The sequence below is a fragment of the Canis lupus genome, chromosome 6, assembly GCF_003254725.2.
Source record: "Canis lupus dingo isolate Sandy chromosome 6, ASM325472v2, whole genome shotgun sequence".
NCBI classification, from domain to species: domain Eukaryota; kingdom Metazoa; phylum Chordata; class Mammalia; order Carnivora; family Canidae; genus Canis; species Canis lupus.
Window position 1 is genome coordinate 49,311,685 of NC_064248.1, and position 25,048 is coordinate 49,336,732.

The following is a 25,048-nucleotide window of genomic DNA, read 5'->3' on the forward strand; positions in this document are numbered from 1 at the left end:
TCCCTATTTTATTTCTGTGGCTACTGTACAAAGCTTCAGGCATTTTTAGGACTAAGGAGTTGCAAAGCATATAAGCCATAAAATTCTCAGCAAGTGTTTAAAAGCCTTCAAACTCTTAACAAAAAGTTAATGTTGTTCAAAACACATTTAAATTAAATTACAGAATTAAGAAACTAGAAAGCTGTAAGAAAGAGGACTCTGGCTTTCTAGAATCCTGAGTAGGCCACAAGGACATGAACATAACTAAGCTCTGTATCTATCAGAGCACCTAGAACACAAACACCTGTGAGGGGAAAATATACTAGAAAACACAGTTCCTTTTATCATGAGGCATAAATCAATCCCAAGAATTGGTGGACCTGGGGCAATCTGAAGGTTTTTCTCAGCAGATGCTGGTAAGTCTCATTCTTTCTACCAAATTCATTCCTTATAATAACTATGAATAGTCACAACTGATGAATGCAGAGAACCTAACCTGAGCCTCAGTTGTGCTCTTGGGCTCCAGACCCTCTCCCCATAGAGCCCTAGTGCAGACTCTCCCTGGCCCTGAGCTACTTAGATCCCCTAGACTCTGCTGAAAAGAAACAAAGTCACATGGTTGCTGCTGACCAAAGTGAGGAAGCCTAGTCCAGGGAAGACCCTCATATTGTTGCTCAAGGAGAAGGGTCACTCCCCATTGACTCTGGAGGGTCTGAGCACCAGCTCTTTCTTTTGGATACCAGTCTGCCCTATATAAAGGCAGGAAAATGAGAGTAAACTAAAATACATAAAGAAGGATCATTTTGAAAAATATACTTATTTACAGATGATGATCTAGCTAAAGAACAAATAATAGTGCAAAGTATAAAGATTTATTTTATGCCATCAGTTGTTCTCTAAATATAGACAAGATGAAAATGAAAATAAAACACATTCATAGGTTTCAGTTGGATAAAGTAATCACTGACCAACACATTAATTAAATGGTGACAGAGTAAGCTACCGGGGAGGCCGTGGTGTGTGCCATTAAGGAAAAAAAATCTATTAGATAAAATATAGCACACTAGGGAAAAAAGACGGAAGAGTTAAAACAGAAAAATGACATAAAAAGAGAGTTTGAAATAGAAATGAGTAAAAATAGAAGTGAAAGGACTGGAAGAGAAAGAGGATAATGGATTTTTAGCAGGTTTAAGTGATTTGCCTAGGAAAGGTGGCTGGGTCATCTCCAAAATTCTTTCAGCTCTCAGATGTTGAAATTGTTAAGATGTAAAAGCTGGGGAAATGCAAAGATGTCATCTTCATAAGTTGCTTCTGATTATAAAAAGTTTGGGTTTATCAGAGCCCCCTAATCTGTCTTCTCACCTTCCTCGCTGCCACTGGTTGAGACCTTTATCATCTGGGACCACTCCCCTATCACCCGGCCTTTCATCCCTAGCCACACACAGACCCCAACACCCCTTCCACCTCACAGCCAGAGCAGTCTCCCCGTGGCTCTGTGGTGTACTGTCACTCTCCTGTCCAAGAGCTTCTCCTGGATCCCTGTGGCATTCAGACTGGAACTGAAATGCCATAGTGGTCCTAAGAGTGGAAAGAACAGTGCTTTGAAAGTAAGGTCTTAATTTTTCACTTAATGGATTTTTTTCTAAGATGTACCCTGTAATGAGCGTTTGATGTAAAAGAGCAAAGGATTTTATAAATCACAGTATCTCAATAATGTAATTAAAACACTACATTCTTGGGGCACCTAGCTGGCTCAGTTGGTGGAGTGTGTGACTCTTGATCTCTGGGTTGTGGGTTCAAACCCCACGTTGGGTGTGGAGATTGCTTAAAAATAAAGTCTTTAAAAATAAATAAAACACTACATTCTTATTTACCAGATGTCAATTATGTGAACTTGGCTGAACAAGAGCAGCACCTGCACCTAATTAACATCTCCAAGTCAAGAGCATCTGATTGATTAGTGTGCTAATTTTGGATTATGACCTCGGAGCAGGAAAAGTTAAGAACAATCACAATGCCAGGAGAAATTATTAGGACAGGCTGGCTACGGTTATGTTCAAAATTACTGATGTAATATGCTAAAGCCACACTCAGGACCTCATGGAGAGAGGCCTCAAGGTGAGTGGCTGAGTACAGCCTCAGCCAGAGTGTCTGTGTTTAAATGTTAGCTCCACTGCATACTTTGTGATCTTGGGCAGACAGTTCAACTTTCTCTACCTCAGTTAATGTCATCTGTTCAAAAGGACCTAGTTACAGTGCCTATTTCACACAACTATTATAGGAATTAAGAGTTCATCCATGTAAAGTGCCTAGAACAGAGCCTGGCACATAGTAAGTGCTATTTAGGTGGTTGTTACATTCTAAGCTCCTCACTTCACTCCTTACTGATCTGCCCCTTAAAGTGTTTTCAATTCCATCTTCTTAAAATTCTTTATGACCTCAGTGCACGATGGACCCTTAGGCTCTGGCATGTCTAAATGAGCACGTACTGCTGGTACTACTTTGTATGTGAGCACAGATTACCCTTGGATGGCTTGGATTATTACCAATTTCATGTACTCTTGTTTGTTTTCTAAGAAACTGTAAGCCTTCTTCATTCTTTCAAGCAATATTTACCAAGGCCCTTGGGCTGGGAACAGGCTCACAAAGAGGGCAGACGGAAGCCTCAATCTCCACAGTGTCTATTGCCAGGCAGGGAAGAAAAAAGGAAGAAAAGTACAGTGCAAGGCAGAAGCACCAAGCCGGGAACCTTTGCCAGACCCACAGGATGGGCCATGTGTATTTCATAATCCCTAGCCCTACACTGAGGACCAGGTTCAGTCAAGGTAAAGCCTCTATTTTTAAAAGATTTCTCATAACTCGAAGTAGGCGAAGAGAATTCATCACAGCTGCAGCCTAGTCCCCTTACTGTGGCCTGAATCATTCTGGTTGATCTTTTTGCCTATTCACCTGCCTCTTGAGCACTGAAAAACTGTATATTCAAACCTTCCCAATCAGGTAATCACAGAGCTCCCTAATAATAACCAACCACAGAAAAAATCCCTGTAGGCCTAGAAATCAGAAAAATAATTTAGTATCTCATTTTCAATCTGACATTACTTTTAAAAAGGAAAAAAAGAAGCAACTTCTAGAAGAATAGTGCCTTTTTGTACTTTGTTTATGTACAAACTAAATAAATCCAGAATTTCCATGGGTTTCTATCTCGAACATTGGTATGGAACTTGAAACTTAAAATCCTTGCAGCATTCTCAACTTATTTTCCCACTTGGAATTCACAAGAACGACAAAGATATCACCAACTCTATAACATTCACTTCTGAGTAAACTAACTCCTCATATTCATGCAATGTTCTGGAGCCAGGACCATAAGCATGGCAAGGAAAGCACTTTAAAGTGTTATTTACACAAGACATCACCTAACTGCAAAGTGATTCAAAACGTATATGCATATCACTGTCTGAAATCTTAACCACACCATCATTCTGTGGCATTTCTGAATTATTTTCATTTCTGTGCTCTGACTTCAAAAATAATACCACTTCTGAATGGCTAGAGCTAAAATAATTAATTTAGAGGTACAGGGAATAAGAAACAGAGAAATAGCCCAATACCTGAATACACACTCATATATAAAACTTATTTTAAATTTCATATTTCATTCTTCACCCTTTCAGTGATAAATAAATGTTAATTATTCTTAAGTTCAACAAACTGAGATCTAAAAAAGTATGAGAACAAAATGCTCCACCAGATGTTAGTTTAATATGGATTATGATATAGAAAACATTATATTCCTACAAGATAAATTATGTTTCCCAGATAGATGGATAAATTGTATGTGTCTCTTTTCAGAGGTCATCATGCAAAGCTCTATTTACTTTAACAAAACCTGAGAAGGAAATGCTGACCAGAGCAAGAAAAGTATTCTTGCTTAGCTATATTATAACATTAAAATGCCAGTTCAGATCCTTTTGTTTGCTTTGAATAGGACAGACTACAACACAGAGACAAGAAAATATCAACAAAGGCTCTGAACATCAACATGACCTTGGCTAACATTTACATTTTGTCAGGACAGATGATTCATACAAGTAAACATAGCCACTTCATCAGTGGCTTCCTGGAGACCACAGGGTTGAAAAATTGGTTCTCCTGGCAGTCTCCATCCTGTGTTGTTGAAGGAAGCCCATTCTTCTGATTGCCAAGCACTCTGGTTATGTTCCTTGGTGAACATAACTGGTTCTATATGACATTTGTTGACTTAAAATAGCTATGATGCATTCCTTCCACTTGGGGTTCCCTGAGGGCCAAACTTGAACCACAGCATTTTGCATAAGACCCTCATCCAGGTCCAACGGGTCACTGGCTAGTAGAATGTAAATCCACACTTGCTGCCTAAATATATTTTTTTAAGATTTATTATTTATTTGAGGGGGAGAGGGTAAAGGGAGAGGAAGAGAATCTTAAGCAAACTCCCCACTGAGCAAGGAGCATGACATGGGGCTTGATCCCATGACCCCTAGATCATGATGAGCCAAAACCAGGAGTTGGACACTTAACCAACTGAGCTACCCAGGCGCTCCACTGTTTAAATATTTTTAACAGCTTTTTTTTTTTTTGCTCCTTCAGAGCTATAAAAATATAACTACAATCAAGTGCTTAGCTTCACCTCAGGCATACTGTGGTAGAAAGAACTAAACCAGGAGGAAGACTCTCAGTCTCAAGGCAGTCCCACCACTAAACACCATGACCCTCAAGTCATGGGATTTGGTGGGACCTCAGCTTCTGATCTGCACAAGAGGGTAAGTAGAACAAATGATTTCCAGGTTGCTTCTAACTCCAAAAATGCCCATGATCCTACCTGTTTTAAGTCATTTCCATTTTTAGGTAGCAGGGTATAACACAAACACACAGATTCAGAATCAGATAGATGTGGATGGGAATCACTAAGGTTAGAACTTCTCTGACATTCCATTTCCTAACTGTAGAGATAATACTGCTGATATTACCTATCACCAGCTAGTTGTAAAGATTAAATGAGTCCACCGATGTCAACTGTTGAAAAATGGTTTGTTTATAACAGAGCCTCAATTAAAGAAAAAAGTTATCTCTAATTGTGTTTTCAACTCTGCATTTTAGAAATCAATATGAATTTGAGACTTTCACAAAAAACCACTTGTGGCATATACTGTTTTTTCAATTGTCACATTAATTCTTTCTTCTTTATATCCACTTCCATACAAATAGAAAGTTTCCTTTTTATTCCCTTTTTGTGCATAGTCTCTACCCCAGAGTAGCCTCCTTTATAATTGTGCTCCTTAAATTACAGCTTTTTTTTTTTAATTTATTTATTTATTCATGAGAGACAGAGAGAGAGAGAGAGGCAGAGACACAGGCAGAGGGAGAAGCAGGCTCCATTCAGGGAGCTGGATGTGGGACTCAGTCCCCGGTCTCCAGGATCACACCCTGGGCGGAAGGTGGCGCTAAACCACTGAGCCACCCGGGCTGCCCAAATTACAGCTTTTTCATTTCTCAGGATAATTGCTGTCTTTGCTTTGATTCTTGTTTTACAAGTAGATGATTCTACATTCTACATCTAAGAAATATTGGTACTTTCAGCACCTCAGAAAAGAGATATTGCTATGTTATATATGTTCAGCTGGAAAACAAAGAAATGCAGAACGTTAGTCTTAAGGAGACACGAAAACCTTCCTAAGGAACACTCACCTCTCCAAATCTTTCCACATTTTGTATTTTAGATAAGTTTCCACCAATAGACATATCATCCAAGCCAGAAAGAATTTTATTAATACTTCCTTCACTGGACGGTCTATTTTTCAGTTTGGATCGGAAAATGTCTCCTTGGACCCATAACGATGCCTGTTTTCTGTAAAAAGGAGAGAAAACGGAATAATTTATCTGTAAAATAAGTTACTATCATCTCCTCAGAAGTATAATGTCTTACAGATAAAAAGATTAGCAGATAAACCCTTATAATTCAAACTAGAAAGATTATGAAATCTTAGAAATTTTTAAGTCATTTTCTGAAAGTCAGAATTGTTATATGAAATAAATTAATTATATTGAAGTTCCATATGAGACACAAATACCTATCTTCCAATATATGTCTACATAACCATACATGAGTTGCCCTATTAAGGTTCTCAGATGCTTACAACAACAACAAAGACTATAAAGCCCATTTGCCTTTTACATATAAATTTGAAATCTGTATGACATTTCTCAAATAGCAATTTGATATGTCTATTAAAACAGCTGGAGTGAACTGGACTCAAAAATACAGGTGAAGAAACTTGAATCAAACAGATAGTACTAAAAGACTACTAAATCCCTAATTGTATGTGGCACCCTGAAAAGCCCTGAACACACAACTTTAGAAACCCACTCTTACTACCTAAAAGCAAGGTAGTAGAGTATCAATTAGATCATCCTTTAAGAAAATATAATTCATCTGTAAGGTTTTTTTATTCAATAAGGCACAATTGTAACTGTTCTCCAGGTTACAAGAAAAAAAAAAACTTAAAACATGTAAACAAAATGACACTCTGGGTTTTAAATTTTTATTGATAGAGTCACCTTTCTGCATTTCTTTTAAAATAAATTATCCATCAGATAGCTTTCATTCTACTCTATGTCATACTCTACAGAATAGAATTAAACTGAAATTGTGGTTCATTACAAGGAATATTAACATCCAGGGAAATAACAGCATTATCAAGGAGATGCTACCCATAAGAACATAGATTTATTTTTTGAGGCAACAGAAAAGACCAAGCAGTACTTTCTCCCAAAGATTCCAAATAAAATTCAGGTTAAAACATGAGGAGAAAAACAATGACAAAAAAATCCTCCCTGAGGATTTGGAATCCACCTTTCCTTTTTAAAAGAGTTTACTTTCGGGGTGCCTGGGTGGTTCAGTGGGTTAAGCGTCTGCCTTAGGCTCTAGTCATGGCCCCAGGGTCCTGAAATCGAGGCCCACGGTTGGCTCCCTGTTCAGCAGGGAGTCTGCTTCTCCCTCTCTGCCTCTCCCCCTTACTCCTACTCTCTCTCACATACAAATAAATAAAATCTTTAAAAAATAAAGAGTTTACTCTCAAATCAGAACTTTTGTTTATGATTAAATACTGTTGAAAGTCTTGAAGAAAAGATTAACTTTTAAATTATACAGCAAAATTTTACATGAGTAATGCCTCCAACCCAACATATCCACATGCAGGTATCACCCTACAGAGATACATACTTGTATACAAGATGTGAAAATGCTTAGCGCAGCATTATTGTAACTTAAAAAAATACTGGAGCTATCTAATGGACAACCAGCTTATTAACAGTAGATCCATTCTGGAAATAGTATACAGCCAGTAAAAAGCCTGGGATGGACCTCCATGTAGTAATGAAGAAGAGCAGCTATGAAATAAAATGTTAGTGAATGAAAAATGTGACAGAGTAGAAAGTGTGATCTCATTTTTTGTATTAAAAAAAGTTATAATTTAACCAAAAGTTCAGTTATCTAGAAGAACATATAGCTACATATTGACTAGTAACTCTCAAAAACAAAATAAAACTTTCACTTTCTATTGCATGCCTACTGTTTGACTTTTTTAAAACAATGTGCCTCATGTTCTTTTGTAAAAAAATAAGTGATAAGCAGAACAAAGCTAGAGTTAGAATGGAAAGGAATCTTCAAAGCTACTATCATAAAAGCAGACAGCACATCACTACATTGTGTCCAAAGGTTAACAGCATGGGATAGGACTGGATAATTGGGAAGCTTTATTTTTTTTAAGTATAACATCTTACTCCACTTTCAAATAAAAAGGTGTTTTTTTTCTTTTAATTTTTGCTCACTTTTCAGCATTTTCCAAATAAAGCAAAGGAAAAAGGAACACCTTTAGATTCTATTTTTGAGACAGGCACTATAGAGGCTCTAGATATAAAATACGTTATCCACATACAAGACTAACAACATTTCTAGCATTGTTCTAAAATTGGAATTCATTTAATTATCTTAAGAAATTCCCAGCACGTTTTTAAACAGATTAAATTTTAAAACAAAACCCTAGTGAAGTTTTAAGTATATGAATAAAATAAAAACTCCAGAAATCTACACACAACAGTTTACTAGGGAGTTTGGCAGTGTCTGCCTTCTATTATGGCAGAAGGCAGCTTTTGGAAGCAAACTACTGAGGAATACTTTCTGAGCTTAAAATATATAAATTGATGGGGTTACCCTAATGACTGAGTCACATTCAATTTTTTCTATACCGACTGTAAAAATATGTATATTAAAAAAAAAACCTTAAAGTTTGCTTCCTTTGTGAAAATCATCATAAAACCATGGTATAGCCTCCTTTCTAATTTGCACTTTAAGAAATCCTTGCTTTTAATTTTTTATGCCTCCAGATTTTTTCCACTTAATGCTATATCTAGTATAACTCTTTATCTGATGGTTGACTCTTATATCTTTCCAAAATAGTAGTAAACAAACAGCATAGTACCTGAAACAGTATGAACAATTCAAAAGATAACTGTTAAATTCATAAATGAGTACCTTGAGTCTCTGGTCAAAACTCTCAAGATTAAAGAACTACTATTTCAAAGAGAGAGAAGATTCAGCTCTGCCACAGATAGTGAGAAATTCAGATAAATGAAACATACAGAGAGGTTAGGAATATACAAAGAAGAGACAGAATTCCTGTCTCTCAAATGCTTCCAGTTAAGTATAAGAAAAACAACTGAAATTCAGTATTAAAGCCCTATGACCAAGATTTGCCCTTAACTCAGTCTGAAAGAATCAGAGAGAAGATCCCTGAGAATTCAGAAGTATCTAGAGAGATTAGCAGAACTTAACCAACAAAGAGGTTTCCCAAAGCAAAGAAACAATATGGCTTTGAAGAAATAGTGATATTAAATAACCCAGCACATTTGGTAAACTGGGCTGTTTGATTTGGCTGAAGTAGAGGTTACGACGGAAGTAAGCAGCAACCAGTCCATGATGGACCCTGCACGCCACTCTAAGGAATTTAGGTTAGAAAATTGAAAAAATTCCAATTCCAAAATGTTACAAAATGAAAACTCTGATGCTGCTGCCAACCTAAAGATGGAAATTATAAAGTGACACCTTTCACTTGCTTGGTTTCAAAGATTTTATCTGTCCCATCACTGGAAAGACTTGATTTGAACCTGAATATTAAAGATGAATAAGGTGTCAAAGCTGATTTGCGTGTTGCTAAGTGATGCTCTACGCAAGTGCTTCTTATGAAAAAGCAGCACTTCGCGCAAATCCCTTTTTTATTGACAAGAGGAACCGTGCTGGCTTTTATTGTGGTGTCTATTACTCCTTAAAAGCCTCATCTCAAACAGAAGAAGTAAAACGTGTATTTTTAAGTATTTAGCATTTAAAAATCAAATCCTATGAAGCTAACACATCAGCTTAAAGTAAATCCTCCAGCAACGTAATGGATTTTGTAAGACAGCATGAGATTACTACCCCTTCTGCAAAAAGAACATGTGCTTTGAAATAACAGGAAGAGAGCTGTCATGATTTAAACAGAGCCTTTTGAGAGAGGTAGCCAGTGCTGGGGGTCAAGTGCTTTTGGCCAAGTCCTGGACCTGGGTTAGTCAGTCCTGAGACATAAGAAAATAATTAATTTGGCTTCATTACAAGCTAAGTCATGCCTTCACAAGTCTTTTTAAAAATCTGCTTTTAGGGGCACCTGGGTGGCTAAGCACCCAACTCTTGATTTGGGCTCAGGTCACAGTTTCAGGATTGGGAGATGGAGCCCTGGTATGGGCTCCGTGCTCAGCAGGGAGTCAACTTGAGATTCTCTCTCCCTCTCCCTCTGCTCCTCCCCCTGCTCAGTTGCATCTTTACAGGTGTTTCTGGGTTTGGAATCAGAACACAATGATAGTCATGTGCAGCTTCTTCTGTTTGTAGCCAACCTCTTCTCCCTCACACCCTTGAGTCCAAACTATGCTGATCTCCCCACCATCTTAACTCTTCATTTCTTCCATCGTGGACACATATTTGTCCAGTACCCTGACCTCAGAGTCCATCCAAAGCCACCATTTGGCGATTCTATATAGAAACCCAGCTCATGTTCTAACTCAAGTTAGGCCTAATCTAGCTGTATCTGAGGCACCAGTCTGCTGTACATGCCTCCTACTCCACTGGCCCAGGGCTATTATAGTAACAGAGGTAGTTCCTGCTTTAAAGAACTGGACTAACAAAATGGATCAAACTTGACATTAAAGGAAGACAGACCAGAAAGCAATACCCAAGACTCAGAAGGTGGGAAGGAGACAGGTATTCAAGTTCTACTCATACTTCAGTATAAACAGATTTACTAGCAAGATGTTTAGACAGAGAATCTGAGGGTAGAGGGAAAGGTTCTTGAGTCTGAAACACACAAGAAAATGTAGCTGAAAGAGAAAAATATTAATTAGAGAACTCCCAAAGCTAATTCTAATTTAGGTAGAGACCCCCACAGTCAAAAGCTGGTTCAGTGGTATCATGCCAAAATACAAAGTTTACAACTAAACTTAATGCATTATAGCTTACAAGACCTTCTTTTTCCACCTCTCTTTTCATGCAAGAAACAAAACAAAAACCATTCAATCTCCTATCTTTAGTAATTGACATGAGTATTTCAGAACAAATTTCTGATGTCGCCATTGCCCACAATTCTTATATATATCTTATCCTTAATACTGGAATCCACATTAGGATTTCATTTTTACTTAGCCAATAGATCCGATATAATTGATGGTTAATAAATGAATAAAATGATGCAATACTAAATACTGAAGAGCAATTCAGAGGTTTATAAATGGGTGTTACTGCAAAACTGTGACTGTCAAATAGTGCAAACCCAAACCTATACAATGTGCTTGTAATCCTTAAAAGTAAACCATGATATTGTCCATGGTTATTTTAAATTCTGGCTTATAATAATTCAGGTTTTAAGTTTATATTTCAGGAAAAATAAATTATTAAATCTTTAAAATAGTTTATAAAAAATGTTAATATGTATTCCCTGAACTACTACATGTATCTAAAAAAATTTCAAAAAGAAATAGTAGGAACCAATTATAATTAAAAATCCGCATAAGATACCTAGGAATAAACCTAACCAAAGAGGTAAAGGATCTATACCCTAAAAACTATAGAACACTTCTGAAAGAAATTGAGGAAGACACAAAGAGATGGAAAAATATTCCATGCTCATGGATTGGCAGAATTAATATTGTGAAAATGTCAATGTTACCCAGGGTGATTTACACGTTTAATGAAATCCCTATCAAAATACCATGGACTTTCTTCAGGGAGTTAGAACAAATTATTTTAAGATTTGTGTGGAATCAGAAAAGACCCCGAATAGCCAGGGGAATTTTGAAAAAGAAAACCATATCTGGGGGCATCACAATGCCAGATTTCAGGTTGTACTACAAAGCAGTGGTCATCAAGACAGTATGGTACTGGCACAAAAACAGACACATAGATCAATGGAACAGAATAGAGAACCCAGAAGTGGACCCTGAACTTTATGGTCAACTAACATTCGATAAAGGAGGAAAGACTATCCACTGGAAGAAAGACAGTCTCTTCAATAAATGGTGCTGGGAAAATTGGACCTCCACATGCAGAAGAATGAAACTAGACCACTCTCACCATACACAAAGATAAACTCAAAATGGATGAAAGATCTAAATGTGAGACAAGATTCCATCAAAATCCTAGAGGAGAACACAGGCAACACCCTTTTTGAACTCAGCCACAGTAACTTCTTGCAAGATACATCCATGAAGGCAAAAGAAACAAAAGCAAAAATGAACTATTGGGACTTCATCAAGATAAGAAGCTTTTGCACAGCAAAGGATACAGTCAACAAAACTAAAAGACAACCTACAGAATGGGAGAAGATATTTGCAAATGACGTATCAGATAAAGGGCTAGTTTCCAAGATCTATAAAGAACTTATTAAACTCAACACCAAAGAAACAAACAATCCAATCATGAAATGGGCAAAAGACATGAACAGAAATCTCACAGAGGAAGACATAGACATGGCCAACATGCACATGAGAAAATGCTCTGCATCACTTGCCATCAGGGAAATACAAATCAAAACCACAATGAGATACCACCTCACACCATGAGAATGGGGAAAATTAACAAGGCAGGAAGCCACAAATGTTGGAGAGGATGCAGAGAAAAGGGAACCCTCTTACACTGTTGGTGGGAATGTGAACTGGTGCAGCCACTCTGGAAAACTGTGTGGAGGTTCCTCAGAGAGTTAAAAATAGACCTGCCCTACGACCCAGCAATTGCTCTGTTGGGGATTTACCCCAAAGATTCAGATGCAATGAAACGCCGAGACACCTGCACCCCGATGTTTATAGCAGCAATGGCCACAATAGCCAAACTGTGGAAGGAGCCTCGGTGTCCATCAAAAGATGAATGGATAAAGAAGATGTGGTTTATGTATACAATGGAATATTACTCAGCCATTAGAAATGACAAATACCCACCATTTGCTTCAACGTGGAAGGAACTGGAGGGTATTATGCTGAGTGAAGTCAGTCAATCGGAGAAGGACAAACATTGTATGTTCTCATTCATTTGGGGAATATAAATAATAGTGAAAGGGAATATAAGGGAAGGGAGAAGAAATGTGTGGGAAATATCAGAAAGGGAGACAGAACATAAAGACTCCTAACTCTGGGATACGAACTAGGGGTGTTGGAAGGGGAGGAGGGCGGGGGGTGGGGGTGAATGGGTGACGGCACTGAGGGGGGCACTTGACGGGATGAGCACTGGGTGTTATTCTGTATGTTGGCAAATTGAACACCAATAAAAAATAAATTTATTATAAAAAAATTATAATTAAAAATCCAAGCCATTATTGTTAGACATTTTCAAGAATTCTTCCATTTCCTTGAACAAGTTTTATCCTACTTTTGTAATTTCCTAAAATAAAAAGTGATGGTTTAACTACTAATTTTTTTTAATAGTATTTATTTATTTATTCATGAGAGACACAGAGAGAGAGGAAGAGTCATGGGCAGAGGGAGAAGGAGGCTCCCTGCAAGGAGTCAGATGCAGAATTCGATCCCAGGACTCTGGGACCATAACCTGAACCAAAAGCCAACACTCAACCACCGAGCCATCCAGGTGCCCCTAACTACTAATTTCTGATGTTGCTCATTCTAGTTGTGAAACTTACCAAATACTATAAGCACCAAATTGAACGTAGCATAAGTGACATTTAGAGAGTAAGAAACACCTAACGACCCTTGTTATACAATGTGGTTAGGGGACCAACAACATTATATCACCTGGGAGCTTATGAGAAATGTAGAATCTCAAGTCCCACCCCAGACCTAGTAAACCAGAAACTGCATTTAATAAGACCCCCAAGTGATTCTTACACATTTTAGTATTTAAGAAGCACTACAGACAACTGGAAGAGTTACAACTAAATTAAAATGTTGACAGATATCCAACTGACTGGAAGTTGATGAAAATATCTATGATAATAAAGCAGAAAGGGGGAGCTTCTGATTTATGGATTTAGAAATAGAGAGAATCCAACCACAAAATTGTTGCTCCCTTAAAGATAACTTTATTCAAAACGGAAGCTCTACTTTGCAAAGACAAAACTTGCTGTCGGGTCCAGATGTAGACTTTATGTGAATTATCTCTGTGTTAGGAGGAAACTTAAAAGTAAAAAACTTCCATGTTCCTGAATTGGAAGAATTACTATTGTAATATCAATATGACCCAAAGCAATCTACAAATTCAGGGCAATCCCCATCAAGATTCCAATGACATCTTTCACAGAAATAAAACAAACAATACTAACATTTGCATAGAACCCACAAAAGAGGGCAGCCCTGGTGGCCCAGCAATTTAGTGCCACCTTCAGCCCAGGGTGTGATCCTGGAGACCCAGGATTGAGTCCCACGTCAGGCTCCCTGCATGGAGCCTGTTTCTCCCTCTGCCTGGGTCTCTGCCTCTGTGTGTGTGTGTGTCTGTCATGAATAAATAAATATTTTTTTTTAAAAAAAGGAACCCACAAAAGACCCCAAATAGCCAGAGCAATTCTGAGAAAGAACAAATCTGGAAGTATCACACTTTCTGATATCAAACTATATCATAAAGCTAAAATAATCATGACAGTATAGTAAGGGCATAAAAACAGACATAGATCAGTGAAACAAAATAGCCCAGAAATAAACCCACATATATAAGACAAATTAATTTATGACAAAGGAGCCAAGAATACACAATGGGGAAAGGACAGTATCTTCAATAAATGGTATTAGGAACACTGGGCAGCCATATGCAAAAGAATAAAACTGGACCACTATCTTACACCATACACACAAAAGTCAACTCAAAATGAATTAAGGAATTAAACATAAAACCTACAACCATAAACACTTAGAAGAAAACATAGGCAATAAGCTCCTTGACCTGAGCTTGGCAGTGAGTTTTTGGATCTGATGTCCAAACCAAAGGCAACAAAAAAGTAAACAGGTGGAACTTTATCAAACTTAAAAAGCTTCCGCATTGGGACTCCTGGGTGGCTCAGTGGTTGAGCGTCTGCCTTTGGCTGAGGTTGTGATCCCAGAGTTCTGGGATCAAGTTCCACATGGGGCTCCCCACAGGGAGTCTGCTTCTCCCTCTGCCTATGTCTCTGCTTCTCTCTCTGTGTCTCTCATGAATAAATAAAATCTTTAAAAAAAATTTTTTTAAACCCTTCAGCATAGCAAAGTAAGCTTTCCACAAAATGAAAAGGTAGCCTACCAAATGGGAGAAAATATTTGCAAATCATAGGTCTGAAAGAGGTTAATATCCATAATATATAAAGAATTCACACAACTCAATAGCAAAAAAACAATCAGTTTAAAAAATAGGCAGAGGATCTGAATAGACATTTTCCCAAAGACATACAGATGGCCAACAAGTACATGAAAAGGTGCTCACCATCACTAATTATCAGGGAAATAAATGTAAATCAAAACCACAATAAGATATGACTTCACACCTGTCAGAACAGCTATTCTCAAAACAAACAAATAAACAAGAAATAACACATGTTGGAGAGATTGCAGAGAAAAGGAAACATTCAACCTGGAGGTAGGAATGTAAATTGGTGCAGCCATTATGGAAAACAGTACTGAAGTTTCTCAAAGAATTTTATTTTATTTTATTTTTTTATTTTTAAAGATTTTATTTATTCATTCATGAGAGACAGAGACACAGACAGAGAGAGAAGCAGCCCGATGCAGGACACAATCCCGGGACTCCAGGATTATGCCCCAGGCCGAAAGCAGGCTCTCAACCACTGAGCCACCCAGGTGTCCCACTCAAAGAATTTTATTTTTTTTTTATTTTTATTTTTTTATTTTTTTTCCACTCAAAGAATTTTAAAAAGGATTACCATATGATCTAGCAATTCCACTTCTGCATGGAATGAAAACACTAATTTGAAAAGATATATACACTGCTGTATTCACTGCAGCATTATTCACAGCAGCAGACATGTTAGCAACCCAAGTGTCCATTAATAGATGAAGAAATGTGAAGACATAAAGACTTACATAGACACATTCTGATATCAGAATATTACTCAGCCATAAAAGAAAAAAGAAGGAAATCTTGCCATTAGCAACAACACGGATAGACCTTGAGGACACTGTGCTAAGTGAAGTAAGCCAGAAAGAGAAAGACAAACACCATGGGATCTCACTTATATGTGAATTCTAAAGAAAAAGAATTTGTAGATGCAGAGGACAGATTGGTGGTTAACAGAAATGAGGGATAAGAGGCAGGCAAAGTGGTGAAGGGGATCAAAAGGTAAAAACTTCCAATTATAAGTAAGTCCTAGGGATGTAATGTATAGCATGGTGACAGACTATAGTTAATAATACCATACTGTATAACTAGAAGTTGTTAAGAGAATAAATCTTATAAGTTCTCATCATAAGAAAAAGAAATTCATAACTACATTGTGATGGATATTAACTAGACTCATGGTGGTGATTATTATTTCAACGTAATATCAAATATTACGTTGTATACCTGAAACTAATATAATGTAATATGTCAGCTACATCTCAATAAAAAATTTTAAATTAAGGGCAGCCCAGGTGGCTCAGCGGTTTAGCACTTGCCTTCAGCCCAGGGCATGATCCTGGAGTCCCGGGATCGAGTCCCACATCAGGCTCCATGCAGGGAGCCTGCTTCTATTTCTGCCTGTGTCTCTGCGCCTCTCTCTCTCTCTCTCTCTCTCTCTCTGTGTGTGTGTCTCATGAATAGATAAATAAAATCTTTAAAAAAATTTTTAATTAAAAATAAATACATAAGATAAAACAACATCATTATATCACACTTCATTGTAAAGAATCTCCTAGGGCTGAAGTTCCCCTTGGGAACCCAATACTGGCCCCTAAAGGCTTCCCTTCTAATGAATGAAAGTTTTAACAGATCATGATCCAAAGGTTAGCATAGTGCCACAAACTGAACATTCAATAAACGGAGTCAAACAAGCCATAAAAGCAGCCTGATCCCACTTCTGTACTTCCTTCTACACGCCGTCCCTGAGAAGAATGAGTTGGCTCAAAAATAAAAGAGACATGTTTGTGCCTCATTTTAAAAACTTAAAAGATGTTTGGTAGAACACATATTATGGGTTCAGAATGGAATTTTTAGTTTAAGAACAACAGTTTTAAGTAGAAGAAAAACACCTGATGGTTGTTTTGCGAACAATTTTATTCGTAGCCTAGAAAAAAATTTAAACATAATATTTCAGACCATAACAAAGAAGTCTTGATCTGCCCATACATAAATTCATCAACTCACAAGGATGCTAGTAAACATCCCTCTTACTGCTGGTGAGACAAGAGGAAGTGTTCTTCAAGATGCAGAACTCAGACACCTGGACATATTTCAGGCTTCAAGGACTAGCAGGATGTGCTTCCCTAAAGTCACAGTTAGAATTAATATTACCTAAAAGGCAATGATTGGATTTTTCACCTCTGAAAGAATACAACCCCTCTAATTTGTGCAGTCATTTTTGACAGATGAAAACCTGTCAGAAAACTTTTTAATCCTCTCACCTCCCTCCTAATGAATGTGTTACTTATTCATGCTTTTGCGTCATTGATGGTGTCATTCTCTTCATCCCTCATACCATTACTCAGGCTTCAAAGCCTGAGACCGACTTCCCTGAGATGTCCCTGGTACCCATCTGTCTCTAACTCCTCAATCTAACTTCTGGCCTCTTCAACAAGAGCCATCCCCTTTAGATGACAATAGGCTCTCTTCAATCTCCCTCCACTTTGTTGCAAACCAGTATTCCTTAAATAACATGTGCATCTCAGGACTCTCCTACTTAAACCAGCCTAAAGTAGACATTTAAGGAATAAGAGAAGTTCAGAATGCCCATGTTCATAGGGGATCTGTGTATCTGACTGTACCTAGTTACTGACTATCCACACCAGGCTACACTATCTACGCAGATATATGAGTTTCCTATCTACACAAAGCTGCTATAACAAATTACCACACACCTAGTGGCTCAGGAGAATACATATTTACTCCCCCCGATTCTGGAAGTCAGAAGGCCAACATCAGTTTCACTGAGCTAAAGTCAAGATGTTGGCAGGGTTGCTTCTTTCTGGAGGCTCTACAGGGAGAATCTGTTTTCTTGCTTTCTTAGCTGCCAGTGGCTGCCCATATTTCTGGGTTTACAGCCCCTTCCTCAGCTTCAAAGTGCACCAATTCAATCTGTTTCTATCATCACATTTCTTCTAAATAACCCCTCCTGTGTCCCTGGGATTAGATTGAACCTACCAGAATAATCCAGGACAATCATTCCACTTCAAGATCCTTAACTTGACCACATTTGCAAGATCCCCATTTATAATATATTGAGTGGAGTTTATTTCTGGGATGCAAGGCTTATTCAATATGTTTTTTCTTAAATCAATGAAATCCACCATATTAACAAGCTAATGAAGAAAATGGCATGATCCTATCAATCAATGCAGAAAAAGCATGACAAAATTCCATACTCATTCATCATAAACCTCTCTGGAAAAGAGAGAGGAATTTCTTCCACTTGATAAAGTATATCTACAGCAAACCTCTAATTGACATTATACTTAATGGTGAATGCTTCCCCCTAACCCCAAGATTAGGAACAAATGAAGAATATCTGCTCTCACCACTCTTACTCATCAATGTGCTAGAAGTTCAGACTAGGCACCAAGGGAAGAAAAGAAAAGACATGTAGGTTGGAAAGGAAATAAAACTATCTCTATTTGTAGATGACACAATTATCTTTGCAGAAATCCCCAGGAATTTATGTGAGTACGTGCACACACACCCCTAAGTTTCAGGATATAAAATAAACATACATAGAAAGACAACTGCAGGGATGCCTAGATGGCTCGGTGGTTGAGCATCTGCCTTTGGTTCAGGTCGTGATCCCAGGGTCCTAGGATCAAGTCCCGCATCAGGCTCCCCACAGGGAGCCTGCTTCTCCCTTTGCCTGTGTCTCTTATGAATAAATAAATAAAATCTTTAAAAAAATCAATTGTATTCCTACATACTAGTGATGAACATATAGACTCGGAAATTTAAAATACAATACTATTTATAATCATTCAGAAAAAGTAAAATGCTTAGGTGTAAATCTAACAAAACAGGACTTATCAGCTAAAAGCTGATACTGATGAAAGAAGTCAAAGGAGATCTAAATAAATGAAGAGACATTGAAGACAGTACCAAAGATGTCAATTCACCCCAAATCAATATAGAGGTTTAACACATCCTACCAAAATGGCAGCATGATTTTTTGTAGATATGGACAAGATTACCCTAAAATTCACATAGAAAAGAAAAGGATCTGGCATTGATAAGACAATTTTGCTAAAGAAGGAGAAAGTAGGAGGAACCACTCTTCCAACGTTAAGGCTCATAATACAGGTAGAGTATCAAGACAGTATGGTATTAGAAGAAGGACATACACATCAATGGAACAAACAGAATAAAGAACAAAGAAGCAGATCCATACATATGCCCATCTAATTTTTAACAAAGCTGTCAAAGCAATTCAATGGAGAAAAGATAACCTTTTTCTACAAATACTGCTAAAGCAAGTGGACATCGATGGGCCCAAAAGGAAAAAAAAAAAGAATCTTAACTAAGTCTCACGCCTCATCTAAAAATCAACTCAAAATGAATCACTGACTTAAATGAAAACACATAACTATAAACCTTTTAGAAAAAAACATGAGAAATTATGGAGGTCTAGAGCTAAGCAGAGAGATCTTAGATCTGATACTAAAGGATGATCTAAAAAAGGGGGAAAATGATAAATGGGACTTCATCAAAATTTAAAATTTTTCCTCTGTGAAAGATCCTATTAAGAGAATGAAAGACAAGTAAAAGACTCAGAGAAAATATTTATCAGACAAAAAACTAGTACCTAGAACATATAAAGAACTCTCAAGGGGCGCCTGGGTGGCTCAGTTGTTTAGGTGTCTGCCTTCAGCTCAGTCATGATCTCAGGGTCTTGGGATCGAGCCCCACATCAGGCCTCCTGCTCAGCGGGGAGCCTGCTTCTCCCTCTCCCTTTGCCTCTCCCCACCACTCATGCTCTCTCTCTCACTCTGCTCTCTGTCTCTCAAATAAATAAACAAAATCCTTAAAAAAAAGAACTACCAAAACTCAGTAATAAGAAAACAAACAGCTCAATAAAGAATAGCCAAAAGATTTAAACAGACACTTTACCAAAAAGATACATGGATGGCAAATAAGTACATAAGAAGCTGCTTATTGTTACTTACTAGGGAAGTAAAATTAAAGCCATAATGATATATCATTACACTCCTATCAGAGTGGCTAAAACAAAAACAGTAACACCACCAAATGCTGACAAATATAAAGAAAAATTCAATCATTCATGCTTTGCTAGTGAGAATGTAAAATGAAACAGCCACTCTAGAAAACAGTTGACAGTTTCTTAAAAAACTAAACATGTACCATACAACTCACCAACTGCAGTCTTGGGCATTTATCCCAGAGAAATGAAAATTTATGTTCACACAAAAACCTATATACAAACATTTATAGCATCTTTATTCATAATAGCCAAAAACTGTAAACAGCCCAGCTATCCTTCATGGTTAAAAAACAATATGCTGAACATGCACACCCTGGAATATTACTCAGCCATAAAAAGGAACAAGTGAGGGGTGCCTGGGTAACTCAATCGGTTGAGTGCCTAATTCTTGATTTCAGCTCAGGTCATGATCTCAGTGTTGTGAGATCGAGTCCAATGCCGGCTCCATGCTCAGTGTGAAGTCTGGGATTCTCTCTCTCTCTCTTTCTCTCTCTCTCTCTCTGCCCCTCCTCCCACTCATGGGTACGCTCTCTCTCTCAAATCAATCAACCAATCTTTAAAGAAAAAAAGAACAAGTTACTGCCATGTGCAACAGCCTGGATGAATCTCCAGAGAATTACACTGAATGAAAAATTCCAAGCCTAAAAGGTTGCTGCATAATCTATGATTCCATATGTAACATTCTCAAAATGACAAAATATATAAATGGAAAATGGATCAGCAGTTGTCAGAAGGTAACAAGGGGATAAGGGTAGGAAAAATGAGTGCGGCTATACAAAGGCAATGTGAGAAACTCTTTGCAATGACAGAGAGATACTTGTATCTTAACTCTATCAATGTCAATATCTTGATTGTGATATTATATATATATAATATATATTATATTTTGCAAGATGTTAGCATTCGGGGAAAGCGGGTAAATACAAAGGAGTCCTCTCTATTATTTCTTACAAATGTATATTAACCTAATTACCTCAAAATACAAATTTTAATCAACAGTGTATGTGTTTGAGTGTGTGTGTGAGTGTGTGTGTGTTTGTGTATGTAGATAGATAGGCAGATAGATAGTAGCTTAGGAGAAGGGTTGAGGTTTAGAATGGTTAGAGAAAGGCATGTAAAATGTGAAATAAACTTTCCAGACAGGATGCTTAAAAATAGTCAGGGGGCACCTGGGTGGCTCAGTTGGTTAAGCCTCTGACTCTTGGTTTCCGCTCTGGTCATGATCTCACAGAGTCATGGGACCGAGCCCTGAGATGGGCCCCATGCTCAGCACAGAGTCTGTTTGATATTCTCTCTCTCTCCCTCTCCCCTCCCCCTACTTGTTCACATTCACTCTAAATAAATAAATATATATATATATTTTAAAAAGTCAAGGAAGGAAGTGAACAAAAGTGTGTAAGCACCATGACACCTCAGGCTCCCTATGACACAGCACCTGCCCCCAGTGAGCCATAGTGCCACCCTGCAGTGTAGCAGAGATGATGTGGGTACCCCACACTCCCCTTGTAGACAACTAAGTAAGCGGTCCCAGTGGGGATCTTCACTCATCCCCACCCCCTTGGCCACCATATCCCTAGGAACTGTTAAATAGAAAGTTATCTAATGCTCCATACCTTATGGCCTGTACTAATGACCCATGGGTTTCTCAAAGACTTTCAAAACCAAACCTATCATGGCACATGCCCTGGTTTACCCGTCATATAACAAGACCAACCCTTCCAGATCATCTAACATCAACTAGATCCTTATCTCCAAATGATACTTGCATCTCCTAATTTCCCATCCCACCCCTCAAATCCAATACTATCTTAAAATATTCTTTTCTGAAAATAAAGATGGAAATGCTTCACAACTCATGAAGTCCACATAACCCTGATACTGACACTTAGAAGTATTACAAGAAAAGAAAATCACACATCATTACCTTTCACGAACATGGACACAAAAATCCCTAAGAAAATATTAGCATATCAAATCCAGTCATATGAAAACATAAAAGCACATCATGACCATTATGGCTCCACATTCAAAAAGCAATATAATTCACATTACCAGAATAAAGGAGAAAATATTATATGATTATCTTGATAGATGTAGAAAAAACTGACAAAATTCAATACCTATTATTAATAGAAACTCTCAATAAACTAGAAACGGAAGGAAATTTCCTCATTCATATAAAGGTCATCTGTGAAAACCCCACAGCTAACATCACATTTAGTGGTGAAAGGCTGAATGCTGCCCTTTAATATCAAGAGCAAGACGAGGATGTGCACTTTTACCACCTCTAACTAACATTGTACTGGAAATCTCAGCAATAAGAAAAAAAAAGAAACTATCAAAATTAATAAGTGAAATTTCTATGGTTGCAAGATATCTGGTTAATTTTCAAAAATCAGCTTCAGCAAAACTTTAAATTCTGTTCATTAGAAGACATACAGCACAATTATATCTGACAAATGACTTGTATCTAAAATATATATACAAATATCAAATCATTATTTTGTAAACCTGAAATTAATATAATGTTATATGACAATTACATCTCAATTAAGAAAAAAATCTCACTGGGCACCTAGATGGCTCAATTGGTTAAGCATCTGCCTTTAGCTCAGGTCATGATCTCAGGACCCTGGGACAGAGTGCCAAGTCCAGCTCCCTGTTCATTGGGTAGTCTGCTTCTCCCTCTCTCTCTACTCCTAAACCCCACCCCCTGTCCCCTGCTCTCTTCTCTCTCTCTCCAATAAATAAATACAATAGTTTTTTTTTAAATCTCACTGAAAAGCAGAAATGCCTGTTGTAAAGCTGCAACACACAACTTTAACTGCTCTTCCTAATGTTAAATCATCCGTAGAAAACCAATATATTTTCCATCAACTCTGTATATAGTACTGTGAAAAATAATGGTTTAATAGGATCTTCAACACATATTTTTAAAATAAAATAATATCTTGGAAATTCTGCAAAAAATATATAGGAAAGAAAATATATTTTGAAAATAAAAATAAAATAGTAACAAAAAATATATAAAGAACTATTACAATCAACAAAAAGAAAAAATTTAAATAGGCAAAGACCTGGCCAAACATCTCTCAAAAGATATATATATGAAAAAATGTTCAACATCATTAGTCATCAGGAAATTGAGACACTATTTCACACCAAACAAAATGACTCCACTCCTGCCCAAAAAACAAGTTTACAAAACAAAATGTTAGCAAAGATGTGAAGTAATTAGAACTCATATTCATACAAGTAGTATATAAAATGATTTAACCACCTTGGAAAATCTTTCCTCATAAAGTTAAAATATATCTAATCCTATGACCCAGTGACCTTCATTCCTGGGTATTTAAATAAAGGAAATGAAGAAAGATGTCCACAAAAAGACTTGTAGAGAAATATTCACAGCAGTTTCATTCATAACAACCAAAAACTAAACATCCATCATCAGTTGTATGGGTCAATACATCATGATATATTCATTCAACGGAATACTAAGTAATAAAAAGAAACAAACTACTGACATACTTAACATGAATGTATCTCAAAAACAACATTCTGAGAAGAAAATAAAGACCAAGAACACTCCCAGCTATAAGACTCATTTTAAAACTACAGAAATTGTGATACTAGTGTCAAGACAGACAAACATAGAATGGAATATAAGGTCAAGAAACAAACTCACACATGTACAGACCCTTGGTTTATAATAAAGGTGACACTTTAGAGCAATGTGACCAGGGTCATCTTTTTGATAAATTACGCCAGGTTAATTAGGTATCCATTTGGGAGGGAGGGGAAGAGCCTTGGCTCCTATCTCATTTTTTTAAAAGCAATTCCTGATCAATTGTCAATCTAAATATGGTAGAGAAATCAACAGAACTTGTAGGAAACAACATAAAAGAATATGCTATGCTCTATATTGACAAAAACGTCTTAAAAGGAATATAAAAAGCATTACCTATAAAGAAAATGATTAATGACACTGGACTGCACTGAAATTAAAACATTCCATTCAAAAGACACTATGGTATAAAAAAGCAAACCCCAAGAGAAGCAGAACATATCTTTATATTACATAGAAGGGACAGTGTGCATGCAGCCAGAATATTGAGACTTCTACAAATCGACAAGAAAAAGACAATCTGATAGAAAGACGGGTAAGAGACATGAATATACATTTCATAAAAGGGAATATACAAATGGCCGACAGATACATGAAACGTTCAACCACATTTGTTATCAGTGAACAGCAAATTCAAACTACAAAGCAAATTATCACTACAAGCAGAGTATAATGACTTAAAAGACTGACAATATCAGGGCACCTGGGTGGCTCAGTGGTTGAGCATCTGCCTTTGGCTCAGGTTGTGATCCCAGGGTCCAAGGATCGAGTCCAGTATCAGACTCCCTACAGGGAGCCTGCTTCTCCCTCTGCCTGTGTCTCTGCCTGTATATCTGTGTCTCGAATGAATGAATGAATGAATGAATGAAAGAAAGAAAGAAAGAAAGAAAGAAAGAAAGAAAGAAAGAAAGAAAGAAAAGAAAAGAAAAGAAAAGAAAAGAAAAGAAAGAAAGACTGGTAATATTCAGTATTAATAAGTATGTGAAGAGTGGAACTCCCACCCACTATTGATAGGAATATAAGGTGGCATATCTACTTTGGAAAAGTCTTTAGTGATACCTGCTAGGACTGAATGTTCCAATCATAGGTATTCATCCAACAGACAAATGTACCAAAGATATTAATGAAATAACCCCAATCTGGATACAACTTAAATATCCACTAACAGAACAGCTAAAATATGATATATTCAAACAATGGAATTTCATCCAGCAATGAAAATGAACACACTATTTTTACACATAATAAAAAAAAATGCTGACTGAAAGAAGCCAGACATACATACTGATTCCATCTGTATAAGGTTAAAATCAGGTAAAACTCATCTACGGTGTTAGAAGTAAGCAAACGGTTGCACAGGTAGTGAATGGAAGGAGCACAAGGTGGGCTTCCAGATGCTGGTAATTGTTCTGTTTCCTGATCTAAGAGTGGTTACGTGAGTATGTTCACTTTGTGAAAATTTACTGAGCCAACCTCTCAAACTGCCCACTCCTAGCTCCTT

At 37.2% G+C, this 25,048-nt stretch overlaps 1 protein-coding gene across 12 annotated transcripts in view; it reads right to left on the reverse strand.

The window, feature by feature from the left end:
* Positions 1 to 25,048, reverse strand: part of CDC14A (cell division cycle 14A) — a 292,712-nt gene that overhangs the window by 139,612 nt on the left and 128,052 nt on the right. For all 12 annotated transcript variants that reach the window (XR_007411413.1, XR_007411414.1, XR_007411415.1 and 9 more), the window contains one exon: positions 5,707 to 5,866. Coding sequence is in view for 9 of the 12 variants with exons in the window: in XM_025417493.3 (XP_025273278.3) it covers positions 5,707 to 5,866 (160 nt within the window). In the remaining 3 variants the exon portion in view is untranslated. The remainder of the gene's footprint in view (positions 1 to 5,706; positions 5,867 to 25,048) is intronic.